This window comes from Macaca nemestrina, chromosome 11 (assembly GCF_043159975.1).
Source record: "Macaca nemestrina isolate mMacNem1 chromosome 11, mMacNem.hap1, whole genome shotgun sequence".
In the NCBI taxonomy this organism is placed as follows: Eukaryota; Metazoa; Chordata; class Mammalia; order Primates; family Cercopithecidae; genus Macaca; species Macaca nemestrina.
The window spans coordinates 11,070,631-11,088,663 of NC_092135.1; the positions used below are offsets into that span (position 1 = coordinate 11,070,631).

Consider the following 18,033-nt stretch of genomic DNA (forward strand, 5'->3'; position numbering starts at 1 on the left):
ATCCCTGTGTTGCCCAGACTAGTCAAACTCCTGGACTCAAGCTAGCTTCCCACCCTGGCTTCTCAAAGTGCTGGGATTACAGGCATGAACCACCATGCCTAGTCATGTTTCTTACTACTAAAAAATCTTAAGTGGAATAAAATACAAATACGCAAAAATCAATGCATTCTTTTAAAAAAATAACTTCTGGCCAGGTGTGGTGGCTCACGCCTGTAATCCCAGCACTTTGGGAGGCCGAGGCAGGTGGATCACCTGAGGGCAGGAGTTCAGAACCAGCCTGGCCAACATAGTGAAACCCCTTCTCTACTAAAAATAACAAAAATTAGCTGGGTGTGGTGGTGGGCGCCTGTAATTCCAGTGACTCGGGAGGCTGAGGCAGTAGAATTGCTTGAACCCAGGAGGCGGAGGTTGCAGTGAGCTGAGATCACGCCACTGCACTCTAGCCTGGGCAACAAGAGCGAAACTTTATCTCCAAAAATATGAAAAAAAAATTTTTTTAATTAAAAAAACATAGCTTCATTGAGCTATAACTCACATACCTTCACCCATTAAAAGTAAACAGTGCAACGGATTTTAGTATATTCACAGATATATACAACCATCACAAAAACCAATTTTAGAACATTTTCATCACCTCAAAAAGAAACCCTAAGCCAGGCACAGTGGTATGTGCCTGTAGTCCCAGCTACTTAGGGGGCTGAGGTGAGTGGTGCATCACTTGAGCCTAAGAGTTCAAATCCAGCCTGGGCAACGTAGCAAGATACCATCCCTAAAAAAAAGAAAGTCCATACACTGTAGCTGTCAACCCCTACCACCCTGTCAGTTCCCACTCACTCAGGCTGCCCTAAGCAAGCACAATCTATTTTCTTTCCCTTACAGATTTCCCTATTCTGGAATTTCACATGAATGGGATCACATGGTCTTTTGCCACTGGCTTCTTTTAACAGAACAATGTTTTCAAAATTCATCTATGTTTTAGCGGTACACTTCATTTCCTTTATGGCTAAATAACATCCCCTTATATGGATATTACACATTTTATTTATCCATTTACATATTGATGAGCATCCAGGTTGTTTCTCCTTTTTAACTATTATGAATAATGTTGATATGAACATCCATTACAAGCTTTTGTGCAACATGTTTTCCATTCTCTTGGAGATACACCTAGGAATGTAACTGTTGTGTCATGTGGTAATATCTGAGTAACTGCCATACTGTTATTCAAAGCAGCTGCGCCATCTGACATTCCCACCAGCAGTGTCTGAGAGTGCTGATGTGTGCATATCCCCACCAACATTCAATACTATACGAATTTATTTCAGCCTTCTTAGTAGCTAGAAAGCTGTATCTCACTGTGGTTTTATTTTGCATTTCTATGATGACTTATGATGTTGAGCTTCTTTTCATGTGCTTGCTGGCCATTTATATAACCTATTTGGAGAAATGTTTATTGAGATCCTTTGCCAATTTTTAAATTGGGTGTTCTTTATATACCCTAGATACAAATTCCTTATCAGATATGTAATTTGCAAATATTTTCCTCTTATTCTGTGTGACAGTCTTGTAGCTTATTTGATGGTCTCCTTTGAAGGCTAAATGAAAAAGTTTTCATTTTGATGAAGTCCAATTTATTTACTTTTTCTTCAGTTGCTCATGCTTTTTAGGTCATATATAAGAAAGTGGTGCCAGGCTGGGCGCAGTGGCTCACGCCTGTAATCCAAACACTTTGGGAAGCCAAGGCGGGCGGATCACTTGAGGTTAGGAGTTCAAGACTAGCCTGGCAAACATGGTGAAACCCCATCTCTACTAAAAATACAAAAAATTAGCCAGGTGTGGTGGCAGGCACCTGTAATCCCAGCTACTCAGGAGGCTGAGGCAGGAGACTTGTTTGAACCCAGGAGGCAGATTGCAGTAAGCTGAGATTGCGTCATTGCATCCCAGCCTGGGCAAAAGAGCAAGACTACGTATCAGAAAAAAAAAAGAAAGTGGTGCCAAATCCAAGATCTAAAGATTCACTCCTAAATGTCTGAGGTTATGGATATCTCATGTACCCTGACTTGATCATTTATACACTATATACATGTATCAAAATAGCACTATGTACTCCCAAAGTATGTACAACTATGATATATCAATGAAAAATACCAAAAATTACGCCTATTTTTTTCTAAGGATTTATAGTTTTAGCTCATACTTTTAGGTCTTTATTCTGAGTTAATTTTTGTATACACAGTGAGAGCCCAACTTCATTCTTTGGCATATGGCAATCCCACCTCCCCAAGTACCATTTGTTAAAAAGACTGTTCTTTCCCCCATTAAATGGTCTTGGCATCTTTGTCAAAAATCACCTGACCCATGACTGTATGGGTTTATTCCTGGGTTCTCTATTCTGTTCCACAGACCTATGTGTCTATCCTTGTGCCAGTAGCACACCAACTTATTGTTGCTTTGTAGTCAGTCTTAGAATTGGAAGTATGTGTCCTCCTAATTATTGTTTTTCAATATTGTTCTAGCTATTAAGAGTTCCTTACAATATCTTAAGAATTTTAGAATCAGCTTGTAAATTTCTACAACCAGGTCAGCTGGAATTCTCACGGGGACTGCACTGAATGTATAAATCAATGTGAGGTGTACTGCCATCCTACCAACCTTAAGTCTTCAAATTCAAGAACATGGGATGGTTTTCATGTATTTAAAAGTATAACTATACACAGTCTTATATAACTTAAAGCCTTTAGCATCTATATCAGTAAAATAGGATATAAAAATTGTTATCTATTACCCTTAAAGGTAAATGGGCTAAACACCCCAATTAAAAGACACAGACTGGCAAACTGGATAGAGTCAAGACCCATCAGTGTGCTGTATTCAGGAGAACCATCTCACCTGCAAAGACACACAGGTTCAAAATAAAGGGATGAAGGAACATTTACCAAGCAAATGGAAAGCAAGAAAACAAAAAGAATCAAATAGACACAATGAAAAATAATAAACAGAATTTCACCACTGATCCCACAGAAACAGAAACTACCATCAGAGAATACTATGAACACCTCTACGCAAATCAACTACAAAATCTAGAAGAAATGGATAAATTCCTGAACACATACATCCTCCCAAGACAAAACCAGGAAGAAGTCAAATCCCTGAATAGACCAACAACAAGTTCTGAAATCGAGGCAGCAATTAATTGCCTACCAATCAAAAAAACCCCAGGACCAGATGGATTTACAGCCGAATTCTACCAGAGGTACAAAGAGGAGCTGGTACCATTCCTTCTGAAGCTATTCCAAATAACAGAAAAGGAGGGACACCTCCCTAACTCATTTTATAAGGCCAGCATTATCCTGATACCAAAACTTGGCAGAGATACAACAAAAAAAGAAAATTTCAGGCCAATATCCCTGATGAACATCAATGCAAAAATCCTCAATAAAATACTGGCAAACTGATCCAGCAGCACATCAAAAACCTCATCCACCATGATCAAGTCGGCCTCATACCTGGGATGCAAGGCTGGTTCAACATACGCAAATCCATAAACGTAATCCATCACCTAAACCGAATCAATGACAAAATCCATATGATTGGCCGGGTGCGGTGGCTCACGCCTGTAATCCCAGCACTTTGGGTGGCCAAGGCAGGCAAATCACGAGGTCAGGAGATTGAGACCATCCTGGCTAACACAGTGAAACCCCATCTCTACTAAAAATACAAAAACAAAATTAGCCGGGTGTGGTGGCAGGTGCCTGTAGTCCCAGCTACTCAGGAGGCTGAGGCAGGAGAACGGCGTGAACCCAGGAGGTGGAGCTTGTGGTGAGCTAGGATTGCGCCACTGCACTCCAGCCTGGGTGACAGAGCAAGACTCCGTCTCAAAAAAACAAAAAACAAAACAAAACTACATGATTATCTTAACAGATGCAGAAAAGGCCTTCGACAAAATTCAACACGCCTTCATGCTGAAAACAATAAACTAGGTATTGATGGAACGTATCTCAAAATAATTTAAGAGCTTTTTATGACAAACCCACAGCCAATATTATACTGGATGGGCAAAAACTGGAAGCATTCCCTTTGAAAACTGGCACCAGACAAGGATGCCCTCTCTCACCACTCCTATTCAACATAGTATTGGAAGTTCTGGCCAGGGCAATGGGCAAGAGAAAGAAATAAAGGATATTCAAATAGGAATAGAGGAAGTAAAATTGTCTCTGTTTGCAGATGACATGATTACAACTCACAGGAGATATGAAGGACCTCTTCAAGGAGAACTACAAACCACTGCTCAAGGAAATAAGAGAGGACACAAACAAATGTTAAAACATTCCATGCTCATGGATAGGAATAATCAATATCGTGAAAATGGCAATATTGCCCACAGTAATTTATATATTCAATGCTATCCCCATCAAACTACCACTGACTTTCTTCACAGAATTAGAAAAAACTACTTTAAATTTCATATGGAACCAAAAAAGAGCCCATATAGCCAAGACAATCCTAAGCAAAAGAACAAAGCTGGAGGCATCACGCTACCTAACTTCAAACTATACTACAAGGCTACAGTAACCAAAACAGCATGGTACTGGTACCAAAACAGATATACAGACCAATGGAAAAGAACAGAGGCCCCAGAAATAATGCCACAGATCTACAACCATCTGATCTTTGACAAACCTGACAAAAACAAGCAATGGGGAAAGGATTCCCTATTTAATGAATGGTATTGGGAAAACTGGCTAGTCATATGCAGAAAACTAAAACTGGACCCCCCTCCTTAACATCTTATACAAAAATTAACTCAAGATGGATTAAAGACTTAAACGTAAAACCTAAAACCATAAAAACCCTAGAAGAAAACTTAGGCAATACCATTCAGGACATAGGCATGGGCAAAGACTTCATGACTAAAACACCAAAAGCAATGGCCACAAAAGCCAAAACTGACAAATGGGATCTAATTAAACTAAAGAGCTTCTGCACAGCAAAAGAAAATATCATCAGAGTGAACAGGCAACCTACAGAATGGGAGAAAGATTTTGCAATCTATCCATCTGACAAAGGGCTAATATCCAGAATCTACAAGGAACTTAAATTTACAAGAAAAAAACAAACAACTCCACCAAAAAGTGGGTGAAGCATATGAACAGACACTTCTCAAAAGAAAGCATTTATGTAGCCAACAAACATATGAAAAAAGGCTCATCATCACTGGTCATTAGAGAAATGCAAATCAAAACCACAATCAGATACCATGTCACGTCACTTAGAATGGCCATCAATAAAAAAAGTCAGGAAACAACAGACGCTGGAGAGGATGTGGAGAAATAGGAATGCTTTTACACTGTTGGTGGGAGTGTAAATTAGTTCAACCATTGTGGAAGACAGTGTGGCGATTCCTCAAGGATCTAGAACCAGAAATATCTTTTGACCCAGCAATCCCATTACTGGGTGTATATCCCAAAGAATTATACATCATTCTACTGTAAAGACACATGCACAACGTATGTTTACTGCAGCACTATTCACAATAGCAAAGACTTGGAACCAACCCAAATGCCCATCAATAATAGACTGGATAAAAATGTGGCACATAAACCCCATGGAATACTATGCAGCCATAAAAAGGATGAGTTCACGTCCTTTTCAGGGACATAGATGAAGCTGGAAACCATCATTCTCAGCAAACTAACACAGGAACAGAAAACCAAACACCACGTGTTCTCACTCCTAAGTGGGAGTTGAACAATGAGAACACACAGACACAGGGAGGGGAACATCATGCACTGAGGCCTGTCGGGGGTTAGGGGGTTAGGGGAGGGATAGCATTAGGAGAAATACCTAATGTAGATGACGGGTTGATGAGTGCAGCAAACCACCATGGCACGTGTATACCTATGTAACAAACCTGCACATTCTGCACATGTATCCCAGAACTTAAAATATAATTTTAAAAAAAGGAAAAAAATTATCTATTGGTTAATTGGCCAAACATTTCCTAATTTAAAACTTAGAAGGATTTTACGTTATAAGTGATTTACTAATACTAAGCTCTTAAACAAGTTTACTGTAGTATTTTCAAAGAAAAAGCTTAAAAATTAGATAGAAATTTCTACTTGATACCTCTGTCATTCAATGAAAGGCCTTCTCACTCTATTTAAATTTTTTTTTTTTTTTAGATGGTTAGCTATAATCACTAGTGACCCTTATCCTAATGGGAAATGAGTATGTGCTTCATCCAATTTCTAAAATCAATTCTAAATCTTCTTCCAGAATCACAGCAGACTGGTTGAGAAAATAAATCTAAAAAGGGGAAATCATTTTTTCTTTTTTAGAAATTATTATTCTTCTGGCCTATTTTTTCCTTTAGCGACAACTTAGTAAAACAGGCCAATGACCGCTTTATATCCATGCATGTACCTAGAGTTAGGTTAATAAGTATGATTTCACCTACAGAACTGGAAAGACAGTTGTTCCTTTTTTTTGAGACGGAGTCTTGCACTGTTGCCCAGGCTGGAGTGCAGTGGTGCGAATTCGGCTCACTGCAACTTCTGCCTCCCGGGTTCAAGCAATTCTCCTGCCTCAACCTCCCAAGTAGCTGGGATTACAGGCACCCGCCACTACGCCCAGTTATTCTGTATTTTTAGTAGAGACGGGGTTTCACTATGTTGGCCAGGCTGGTCTCAAACTCCTGACCTCGTGATCCACCCGCCTCGGCCTCCCAAAGTGCTGGGATTACCAGCGTGAGCCACTGGCCAGCCCAATTTTTTTTTTTTTTTTTTTTTTTTTGAGATGGAGTCTTGCTCTGTCACCCAGGCTGGAGTGCAGTGGTGCGATCTCAGCTCACTGCAATCTCCACCTCCCAGGTTCAAGTGATTCTCCTGCCTCAGCCTCTGAGTAGCTGGGACTACAGATGCATGCCATCACACCCGGTTAATTTTTGTGTTTTTAGTAGAGATGGGGTTTCACCATGTTGGCCAGGCTGATCTTGAACTCCTGGCCTCAAGGGGTCTGACTGCCTCAGCCTCCCAAAGTGCTGGGATTACATGCATAAACCACTGCACCTGCCGATAACTGTTCTTGTTTCGCAAAACGTCCAATCTATAACTCCAGCTGTTTCACTACAACTGTCCCATGAGAGACCAGTTAGCTTATATACTTGATCAAGCATCACATACACCCAGCTAAGCATACAAAGTTTAGGAAACCATTCCAGATCAGTAACTAGCCATTTGTTTCACTACTTTAAAAACTAGTGTTGTTTCTCCTCCATACTGCACTGCCTTTTTAAAAAGTTTTGTTTTGTTTTGTTTTTTTACAAATTCTACTCTCCTACTATCAGCTTATCCATCAACAACCCTGAGACTTCATACTTCAAACATTAGGTAATAAGAAACTTCTTTCCAGTCTCTTACACAGCAATCTCAGGCTTTTCACCACATATTTAATGATATTTTAATGAAATAGTACACAAAACTCTTAAGATTCTTATCAAATAAGAAATGAGTACGAAAACTATCCTCACAAAATAGCTCATGTTGGAATGTCTGATAAACCCTCAAGAAGTACTTACAGGAAGAAAATTCAGATGCTTTCAAGTTGTCCAGAATCAAAAACCCTAAAAATATACATTCTTATTGACAAAGATAACAAGTACACGTAATGATGACTTCAAAACACTTCAAGAAATCCTGACTCTTTAATTTTATACTTTAACATTTTAAAATGTATAATGTACATATCTAATACATTCCAAATTATTAAGATAATCAGAACATCCATTTAAACTCTCCAATTCCTTATACTCTCAGTTGGTGAGTTTAAGGCCTTCCTGAGCTTATTCAATTATGTACTACAGCAGCATGTAGATCATTTTGCCCAAAGAGACTTTTTTTTTTTTTTTTTTTTTGAGACGGAGTCTCGCTCTGTCGCCCAGGCTGGAGTGCAGTGGCGCGATCTCGGCTCACTGCAAGCTCTGCCTCCTGAGTTCACACCATTCTCCTGCCTCAGCCTCCCGAGTACCTGGGACTACAGGCGCCCGCCACCTCACCCGGCTGGTTTTTTTGTATTTTTAGTAGAGACGGGGTTTCACCGTGTTAGCTAGGATGGTCTCGATCTCCCGACCTCGTGATCCGCCCGTCTTGGCCTCCCAAAGTGCTGGGATTACAGGCTTGAGCCACCGCGCCCGGCCCCAAAGAGACTTTTTTAATTGAATTTTGGGTAAATGAAGGTGTACTAAAAAGTTTGTCGGGAGGAAAGACATCAAGGAACATCCTACAAAGCTCGCATCAAATGACATAATTTACGGTAAGTCTTTAAATGCAGAACAAAGACATGAGAAAGATACTTGGTATTAGTAAGCAGCTCAGAAAAATATTCAACTGCCCAAAACCAAAAAGGTAACCTTTTCTTCCCCTCCTCCACCCAAAAAGGTCTGTAAAAAAATAAGCTAACCCCTTTCAAACATGTCGGATTGTTTCATACGGAGTTATGATTATGCATTTCTGCAAAAAAAAAAAACAAAAAAACACCTATCCAAAATGCAAATATAATTACAACAGGCTGTCTTGAGATAAAGGCTACAATGTAAGAAAAACCTACAATGCAAAATACTTCGGGAGCAAAGAGAAAGACAGTCAGAGCTGAGGGGTATGAAGAAAGTCCTTTTTCTCACTTCACCTAATTAATGTCTGCAAGTAAACCAAATTGTGGGGAAATACTTATTTTGAAGAAAGTAAGGAGAGTTTTAAAAAATACAGAAGTGCACAGAAAACTAAAAGTCTTACAGTACACATGGAAGTGTTGTTATTCTCAAAGAGTCACAATGTTTTAATAATTGTTCAACAAGGATTGTGAGAAATCCACTAGACTACATTACGTGCTGCCATCACAAAGAACACACATAAACACACACAAAACGGACTCATGCCAATAACTGCTCTATCATCTAAATGTTTCAGGTAATTGCCACTAATTCCAAAGAGAAATACCATCAATCCAAGTACTTTTGGTCTACAGTTATCTGATCCGTGTACCCGAATGTTACAGTGCCTGATCTATATTAACCCATAGTACCTTTACCGATTACGATCCAGAAGTTATCAATACAAAGCTTTTAAACAAACAAAGACAGTAATCGCAAACAGAATTTGGAGTTCGGCAAGACCTACTTACTGGCAAGTCCACACTAACATCAGTACCATCCAGAAGGGACACCCGACACGTGATGATGGACTTAGAATCTCCAGCTGCAGGAATATGTGTGGCTGCGCGCTGTGCTTCTCGGAGTCGTTCCTTTTCCGCATGTTTACGCATAGACCGACGCCCCAGTGTTCTACGGAAGAAACTCAGCATTTTTGTCACTATAAAAGCAGAGAGAAAAAGATGGCATCAGCAAAAAAATGAGATTTTCCACAACTTGCAGTCAGTCAAATGGCATTATTTAGTCAAGTCCTGCGCAAATTAGTAGAAATGCTACTAAAAAGGCCTCCTGGGCTGGGTGCAGTGACTCACGCCTGCAATCCCAACGTTTTGGGAGGCCCAGGCAGCAGGACTACTAGAGTCCAGGAGTTCAAGACCAGCCTGGGCAACACAGTGAGACCTAATCACTACTAAAACTAAAATTACCCAAGTGTGGTGGTGCATACCTGTGGTCCCAGCTACTTGAGGGGCTATGAGGCAGAAGGATGACTTGACCCCAGGCAGTGAAAGCTGCAGTGAGCTGGGATTGCACCACTGCATTCTAGCTCGGGCAACAGAGCAAGACCCTGTCTCAAAAAATCAGTAAATAAAACAAAAAATAAAAAGGTCTCCTGGTCAAGTAAATCTGAAAAAAATCATTAAAACTGGCTACTTTTAATAAATATTTCAAGAGATATTATACATGATAAATATACACAATTTTTGTCAATTAAAAAGTTAATTTAAAAAGCTGGTTACTTTAATTCAAAGTTTTAAAAGACTTGTATGTATAAGACATAGCCACGGTTTGTTTGGAGCTTTCTAAATTTACTGGACCATTTTATCAGGAACTGATTTGGCAGGAGAAGGCAAACACTCATGAAGTTCATCAGGTCTTCTAAAAAGATAAATTATATGTACAACATCTTGTATATCCTAAGATATACTAAGGTATCCTTTGATGATCATAAAAATCTTGAGAAGTGGTTGGGTGTGATGGCTCACGTCTGTAATCCCAGCACTTTGGGAGGCCAAGCCGGGTGGATCACGAGGTCAGGAGATAGAGACCATCCTGGCTAACACGGGGAAACCCCATCTCTACTAAAAATACAAAAAATTAGCCGGGCGCAGTGGTGGGCGCCTATAGTCCCAGCTACACGGGAGGCTGAGGTAGGAGAATGGCTCAGCCATTCTCCTGAATCCAGGAGGCGGAGCTTGCAGTGAGCTGAGATCACGCCAACTGCACTCCAGCCTGGGTGGCAGAGCGAGACAGTCTCAAAAAAAAAAAAAAAAAAAGTCCTGAGAAGTTCCATTTCTTTTCTGAGCATTCATAACAAAAATATAAAAACAATCACCTATTTCAGCTAAAATACAAATATAATTCAAATTTCATAAGTTTTGTCAAATATTCTATTACATACAGATTTTAAATAACTACTTAACATAAATCTTTTTAATGTCAAAGTACTTTAACGCTACTTTTTTCCTTATCTCTATAAAGAACATTAATGTTAATCAAAACAGTTAAAACGGGTTTTAAAACATAGCACACTAAATGGAAACACAAAATCAAAGTCACTTTGCTATCCTAATGCGTTTCATTTGCACAACAAAGAGAGTTTAAGTACACATAAGCCAACAAATAAGCCAAAAAGACTATTAATTCCAAACGAAACAAGAAGCTGTGCAGAAAAGGAAAAGTAAATCACAATACACTAGATGACTCAGCTGCTAATGAGTTAAATGTCAAACACTAAATATTGAGCAAACAATAACTAACTACAACAGAGAGGAGGTACATAATAAGAGGTAGGGGATACAGATATGAAAAGAGTTAATTCCTCATCATGCGTAACAGCAAGCCAACAGGTCATCACTAAAATTAAAAAATCAAGAACTAGCAGTAAGAGCATTTGATTTAAAATGTGAAAATGATTGCCTTGGGAGAGGGAGCAGAAGAATTCAGAAGAATGCTGTTTTTCAAGAGAAGCCTTCAGATTAAATGACTTTTTCAACTAGATTTATTTATAAACCTGATAAAATCCAATTTTTAAGATACTACCATATTAAAATGTCTATACACCGAAGATTAACCTACACATTTTATACAAGTATACTCTTGTGTAATTAGGTAAACTAATCCCAAGGAGATAACTAAAATTTTAGTTAGGTAACTTTCCAGTGTGCCAAACACTCATATATAATAATACCTGGTCCCACTCTCTCTCCAGATATTTCTCCCTTTGGAATTTGCTATCCAGTCTCATTTCAGCTGCCTAAGACAGTACTTGTTATCCCAGCTTTCTAAAATCCTGTGTCACAGAATCCCTACATATTCCTTTTAACTCCACCAATATCTCCCAAGAAACATTTTATGATATCCCACCACTGCACTCCAACCTGAGAGTGAGATGCTGTATCAAAAAAAGAAGAGCATGATATGAAAAACTCCTAAAAGATAATTTGAAAGATGTTCATAAAAACGAACACCTTTAACAGTATCCAAGAAAATCCAAATGAAAAAAATAAGATACCATCCGTCTGTCATTTAAAGACTCAAGATAGTGTTAAAAAGAATGTGAGAAGGCGGGGCGCGGTGGCTCAAGCCTGTAATCCCAGCACTTTGGGAGGCCGAGACGGGCGGATCACGAGGTCAGGAGATCGAGACCATCCTGGCTGACAGGGTGAAACCCCGTCTCTACTAAAAAATACGAAAACTTAGCCGGGAGAGGTGGCGGGCGCCTGTAGTCCGAGCTACTCGGGAGGCTGAGGCAGGAGAATGGCGTAAACCCGGGAGGGGGAGCTTGCAGTGAGCTGAGATCCGGCCACTGCACTCCAGCCTGGGCGACAGAGCGAGACTCCATCTCAAAAAAAAAAAAAAAAAAAAGAATGTGAGTCATACATTGGCCTTTTTTGGAGGGAGATTTGCCCATGCTATTAATATATTTTTTTTAATTATTATTATTTTTTTTTTTGGAGACAGTCTCACTCTTGTTCCCCAGGTTGGAGTGCAATGGCACGATCTTGGCTCACTGCAACCTCTGCCTGCCAGGTTCAAGCGATTCTCTTGCCTTGGCCTCCCGAGGAGCGGGGATTACAGGCACCAGCTACCACGCCCGGCTAATTCTTGTACTTTTAGTAGATACTGGGTTTCACCATGTTGGCCAGGCTGGTCCCAAACTCCTGACCTCAGGTGATCTACCCACCTCAGCCTCCCAAAGTGCTGGGATTACAGGCGTGAGCCACCTCACTGGGCCAATATTAAAAATTTTAACATGCATACTCCTTACTCAACAGTTCTATTTCTGGAAGGATAACCTAAAGAAAAAAAAAATCACACCTGTGCTTTAAGTTGTAGGAACGGGATTTTTCGGGGCATAACTGATTTAAGAAAATTTTAAATATGTTCATCAATGTGCAGTTAAACAAGTTATGGTACACACAATGGCATACAATACAGTTGTTTTATTTTTATTTATGTATTTATTTATTTATTTTAGAGACGGTCTCACTCTAGCATCCAAGGCTCACCAGGGCCTTCATCTACCATGCTCAAGGGATTCTCCCACCTAGGGCTACAAGCACATACCACCCCACCCAGCTAATGGTTTTTTAAGCTATTTTTTGTAGAGACAGGGTACTGCTACTTAGCCAGGTTTGTCTCAAATTCCTGGCCTCAGGGAATCCTCCCACCTCAACCTCCCAAAGTGCTGGGATTACAGGCATGAGGCACCAAGCCTAGCCATAATACAGTTGTTTTAAATAAATACTTGACTTAGATATGACAACATTTGGAAGTGAAAAATCAAATCACAGAACACTGAAGAGTTTTATCCTACACTGAGGTGGGATCCATGCACACACACACACAGACGCTAAACAGACACACTCGTAAACTGTTAAGTGAGATTCTCTCTGAAGAGGGACATGTCAGAGGTCACAACAAGACTATATGGCCGGGTACAGTGGCTCACATCTGCAATCCTGGCACTCTGGGAGGCTAAGTCAGGACGACTGTTGGAGGCCAGGAGTTCAAGACCTGCGTGGGCAACATAGCAAGACCCCATTTATTTTTTTTTTTAATGGAAAAAAACCACAATAATATATGAATGGGTCATTAAAAGCTGCGGGGATTTTTTTTTATGACTGTGAAAAAAGTTTCCTCATACTCACTTCTCCCTTCCCACCTGCACTCTCCCAATTCCACTCTTCATGTCGCAGCCACTGGATTCTTGGCAACCACAAATCTGATCCCTATTCTAAAATATTTAATGGCCCTGGTCCTAGATGCAGCTCCTCCTACTTGCCTGACCCATCTGTCAACCTACTCCCTACTGTTGGCTCTGCTCTTGTACTCTTTCTGCTCGGCCCAAGAGTCTTCTTAATTCTGGACCATTTTTCACTAGCTGTTCCACCTTCCTGGAATGCTCTTTTTCCACTTCCCCTCTCTTCCACCCGCTCCCACTTCACTGGACTAACTTCAGACTTACAGTCGAAATGTCTTAGTCTCAGAAAAACAGAGTCTCAGACTTGTGAGTCTAAATTCGATGTCCCTTTTAGTCCTCTTAGCCTTTTCTTTATAACAAAAACATTGTAATTAAGTATCTGTTAATTATTATTTTTTTACTGGCTACTTCCCCCATTCACACACAAGGACAAAGATTTCGTCTGGCTTGTTCACTGCTTCGGCCCAACAGCTGGCTTAACAACCCGCATATCAGGCACTCAATAAAAAACTCGCCTGACACACTAGAATGACAGTGGAATTTTTGGATGGTAGGGTTATGTGGCTTCCAAAAAACAGCTGTTTCTACTCTAGCTCCTAACTAGAAGGATTTCCTTTGGAATCATAAAACGCAAATTTAAGCAATCCTAACAGAAGTTGGTTAAAAGAAGTATCCAAAACCCAAAAGTTACTCGTGAAATATGTATACTCTTACATGACTGGTGGCCACAATATGGTAATTGCTTTTTGATAAAGCAATATACAGCAAATGCCATGAAGGTACCACTATATTTTGTCCCAGAAATCCCAATAAAGAAAATGCAAGCGAGTAATTCAACAGCAGTTACGCATATCGCTTTCGAATGAAGTTAGCCTATTTTCCAAAACCTGCACACTATCTTACATGCACAAATAATCCAACAAGGTTAACTAGAGCTCAGCAACAGGTTACGTTAGAAACTGAGTTAATGCAGTTGTGGGTTACATTAGAAATGTACACGGTTATGGGAATTTTCCCCGTAATTCTTTAAAAAAATGTTAATACTAGTCTAAAATATTGCCAAACGTTTTAAGACTCGGGTCTCGCTCTTAGGTAGAATTCAAGTAACCACAGAGACAATTAACATTTACACACCAAAGAACCCATCATTAGCACGACAAACGCCTCGGGTGGGGGCGGGGCGGGCGCTTCAGACCTCGTCTTTCCGGGGAACACACCTGCATCTCCTTTCCCAAGGAGCTGAAATTTTACTCAAATACAAGTCAGCTCGAAAAGTTCACCAAAACCGTGACACAAACTCAGTTCGTTTTTCCCCCTCCCTTGCGACTTTTGTCTCTCCCGCTGGACGGCAGCCCCGCGGACCGGCGAGGGGTGCCCGCGGCCCCAGGAGCGCGTCCGCCCGGCAAACATTAACCCGGCTGCCCCGGGCCCTCCGCTCCGGCCCGTCGCGCGGTATCGACCGAAACTCGGCGGCCCTGCCTCATTGGCCGCCGCCGCCCCTCCCTCCGGCGGGATTAATGCCCTGCCGGCCCGACGAGCCAAGGACCGGCCGCCCTAAGGTCTGGGCGCGGCCCCCGCCCGCCTCCCCGGGGACAAGGCCGCTACCGCAGGCGCGGGCGAGGAGGGGTCCGCTCGGCTAGGAGGGCAGCGGGCTGTACCGCGGCGCCGCGGGGCCTCGCGCTTACCTGAGCGGGGACGGCGCGGCCCCGGCGACCAGAGGAGAGAAGAGCCGAGCAAGGCTGAGGAAGGGGCGACTCTTCGGGAGACGCCGAGAAATGGCGCCCACAGCGAGCCCACCGGCTCTAATCCCCGCAAGACCCCGACCTCCCGCCCGTCCGCCCCTTAAAGCTCCCTCCCAGCTCCGCCCCCAGGGCGGAGCGCTCCGCTCTTAAACGGGCGATGACACCGCCCCGGAAACTGGCTGGCAGGGCGACTGGAGAAAAACCGGCGACGCCGGGCCGGGACGGGCTGGAACTACTGTCAGCAGCCGGGCGTCCGCGGCTGGTTTAATGGGGCGCTGCCGAAACCCAGCTCTCGCTGCGGCCCTCCGCCCGCGGAGGAGGTGCTCGCCCGCAGACAGACCCCAAGTTAGTCCTATCACGAAGGAGGCTGGTGGAGCTGACTGCTGGATCTTCGTTCAAGAGATTAATTGCTTCGCAAATACTTACTGAGAGCTTGTCATGTATTTCCTCCCTTTTTCTTTTTTGTAGGGATTAAAATACATTTAAATCTCTGCTATTAAAGTAACTTTCACTCTACTGGGGAGAGAAACAGTAAACAAATAGGTGTCAAAGGTGATTAAGTATAAACAAAGAAAAATAAAACTGGGAAAGAGAAATAAAAGATTACTGCTTAACAGACTGTGGTGGTGGCGGGGTACTCTCCAACAAGGTGACATTCAGTCCATTCATTCTACAGGTAATTTACTGAAGTGCCTACTATGGGTTCTGTGTTCTAGACACGAGATACGACAGACAACCAAGACAGGCAAAAATCCTTCCTGGAGTTTATGTTATAGCAGGAATATAAACGAGACAGAAAATAAACGAGATAAATTAGTGAAATTAAATACTGTTAGACATTGGTAAATGCTAAAGAGAAAAGTAGAAGTAGGGAATAAGGACAGGGAGTGAGGGTTTGCGATTTTACACAGACAGCAGGTCTCCATAAGAAGGTGGCATTTGGCTGGGCGCGGTGGCTCTCACCTGTAATCCGAACACTTTGGGCGGCCGAGGCGGGCGGATCACAAGGTCAGGAGATCGAGACCAGTCTGGCCAACATTGTGAAACCCTGTCTCTACTAAAAATACAAAAATTAGCCTGGCGTGGTGGCATGGGCCTGTAGTCCCAGCTACTCAGGAGGCTGAGGCAGGAGAGTCGCTTGAACCCGGGAGGCGGAGGTTGCAGTGAGTCCAGATGACACCACTGCACTCCAGCCTGGCGACAGAGCCAGACTCAGTCTTAAAAAAAAAAAAAAAAAAAAAAGGAAGGTAGCATTTGAGCGAAGACTTACAAGAAGTGTGGGAGGAACCCTGTGGCCGTCTGGGGAGGACCAAAGGGAAGAGCAAGGGCAAAAGGCCCTGCAAGGGGACAGGTCTGTCTGTTGAAGGAAGGCCTTTTGGCTAGAAGTGAGGAAGCAAGAGGAAGAGAAGGAAGAGGTGACAGTCAGAGAGGAAAGGGGTAAGATGGAGGGCCCTGTGGGCCCTGGCCAGAGCTCTGAGAGAGGTGGGGGAGCCACTGGAAGGTGCTACCTTGAGGACCCTCTGCTGGCTGAAATGAAAACAGATAAATACTCATTGAGCTTCTTCTGGGAATTTGGCACTACCCACTCCACCACCACCCCAAAACGTAGTAGACAGGCTTGGCAGCTCATCTCTGCCCCATGTGGTGTTGGCTGGGCAGCTCAACAAGTGCTGGAGCTGCCAAGGTGGTTTCACTGGTCTGTGTGGCATCTCTGCTGGGGTGGCTCAAAAGAACTGCTGGATTCTGCCTGGGCTACTCTCCTACAGGTCCGTTGGTATGGCAAAACAGTGAAAACAGAAACTCCGGGGCCGATGAAGGGCTATGCCCAGCAGTCACAGAGCATCCCTTCTGCTACCTGTTAATGGTTTAAGCAAATCACAGAGACTCTACCTCTTTGTTTTCTTTAAGTATTATTAAAATAGAGAAATTTTTCTTCTCCACCTTTTAAAAGCAGCTTTATTGAGATATAATTCACCCACTTAAAGTGTACACTTCCATGGCTTTGGGTATTTTCACAGAGTTGTACAACCACAATCTAATTGTGGAATATTTTCATCACTCTTCATTAGAGGAGCAGCATGGGTTTTCAGGGATGGGAGGAATTGGTGGTGGTCATCTTGCATCTTTATCTCAATAAAAAAAAGAAATGATGATATGGCAGGGGGAAGCAGCGAAGGTACAGATGAAACAAGAATGGGCCATGAACTGAGGCTGGGTGATGGGGACATTAAACTATTCTATCTAAAATGTTTCACAATAAAGTCCTTTAGACCGAGCATGGTGGCTCATGCCTGTAATTCCAGCACTTTGGGAGGCCGAGGCGGGAGGATCACTTGAGGTAGGAGTTCGAGACCAGCCTGGCCAACATGGTAAAACCTCATCTCTACTAAAAATACAAAACTTAGCTGGGTGTGGTGACACATGTTTGTAATCCCAGCTACTCGGGAGGCTGAGGCAGGAGAATCATTTGAACTTGGGAGGTGGAGGTTGCAGTGAGCTGAGATTGCACCATTGCACTCCAACCTGGGTGACAGAGACTCTGTCTGGAAAAAAAAAGTATTTTTAAAAATACCTCCTGGACACCTGTAATCCCAGAACTTTGGAAGGCCAAGGCTCAAGCGTTCTAGCTCAGGAGTTTGAGACTGGCCTGAGCAACATGGTGAAAATCATCTCTACTAAAAATACAAAAATTACCCAGGTGCAATGGCCTGCACCTGTAGTCCCAGCTACTCGGGAGGCTGAGGCAGGAGAATCGCATGAATTCAGGAGGTGGAGGTTGCAGTGAGCTGCTATCTCTGCCCTGCACTCCAGCCTGAGCAATGGGAGTGAAACTCTGTCAAAAAAAAAAAAAACCCACCGAGGCCACGTACCCCTGAAAAGCA

At 42.4% G+C, this 18,033-nt stretch overlaps 1 protein-coding gene across 3 annotated transcripts in view; it reads right to left on the reverse strand.

The window, feature by feature from the left end:
• LOC105492474 (erythrocyte membrane protein band 4.1 like 5) overlaps positions 1-15,573 on the reverse strand; it is a 170,604-nt gene extending 155,031 nt beyond the window's left edge. Inside the window, exons 1-2 of one of the 3 annotated variants that reach the window (XM_071072608.1) lie at positions 15,095-15,573; positions 9,178-9,365 (exon numbers count right to left, since the gene is read on the reverse strand). In XM_071072608.1, coding sequence (XP_070928709.1) covers positions 9,178-9,357 — 180 coding nt within the window. In that variant the 5' untranslated portion in view covers positions 9,358-9,365; positions 15,095-15,573. The remainder of the gene's footprint in view (positions 1-9,177; positions 9,366-15,094) is intronic. The other 2 variants (XM_011759648.3, XM_011759652.2) reach the window with 2 other exon arrangements.
• Between the last annotated feature and the right edge of the window lie 2,460 nt (positions 15,574-18,033).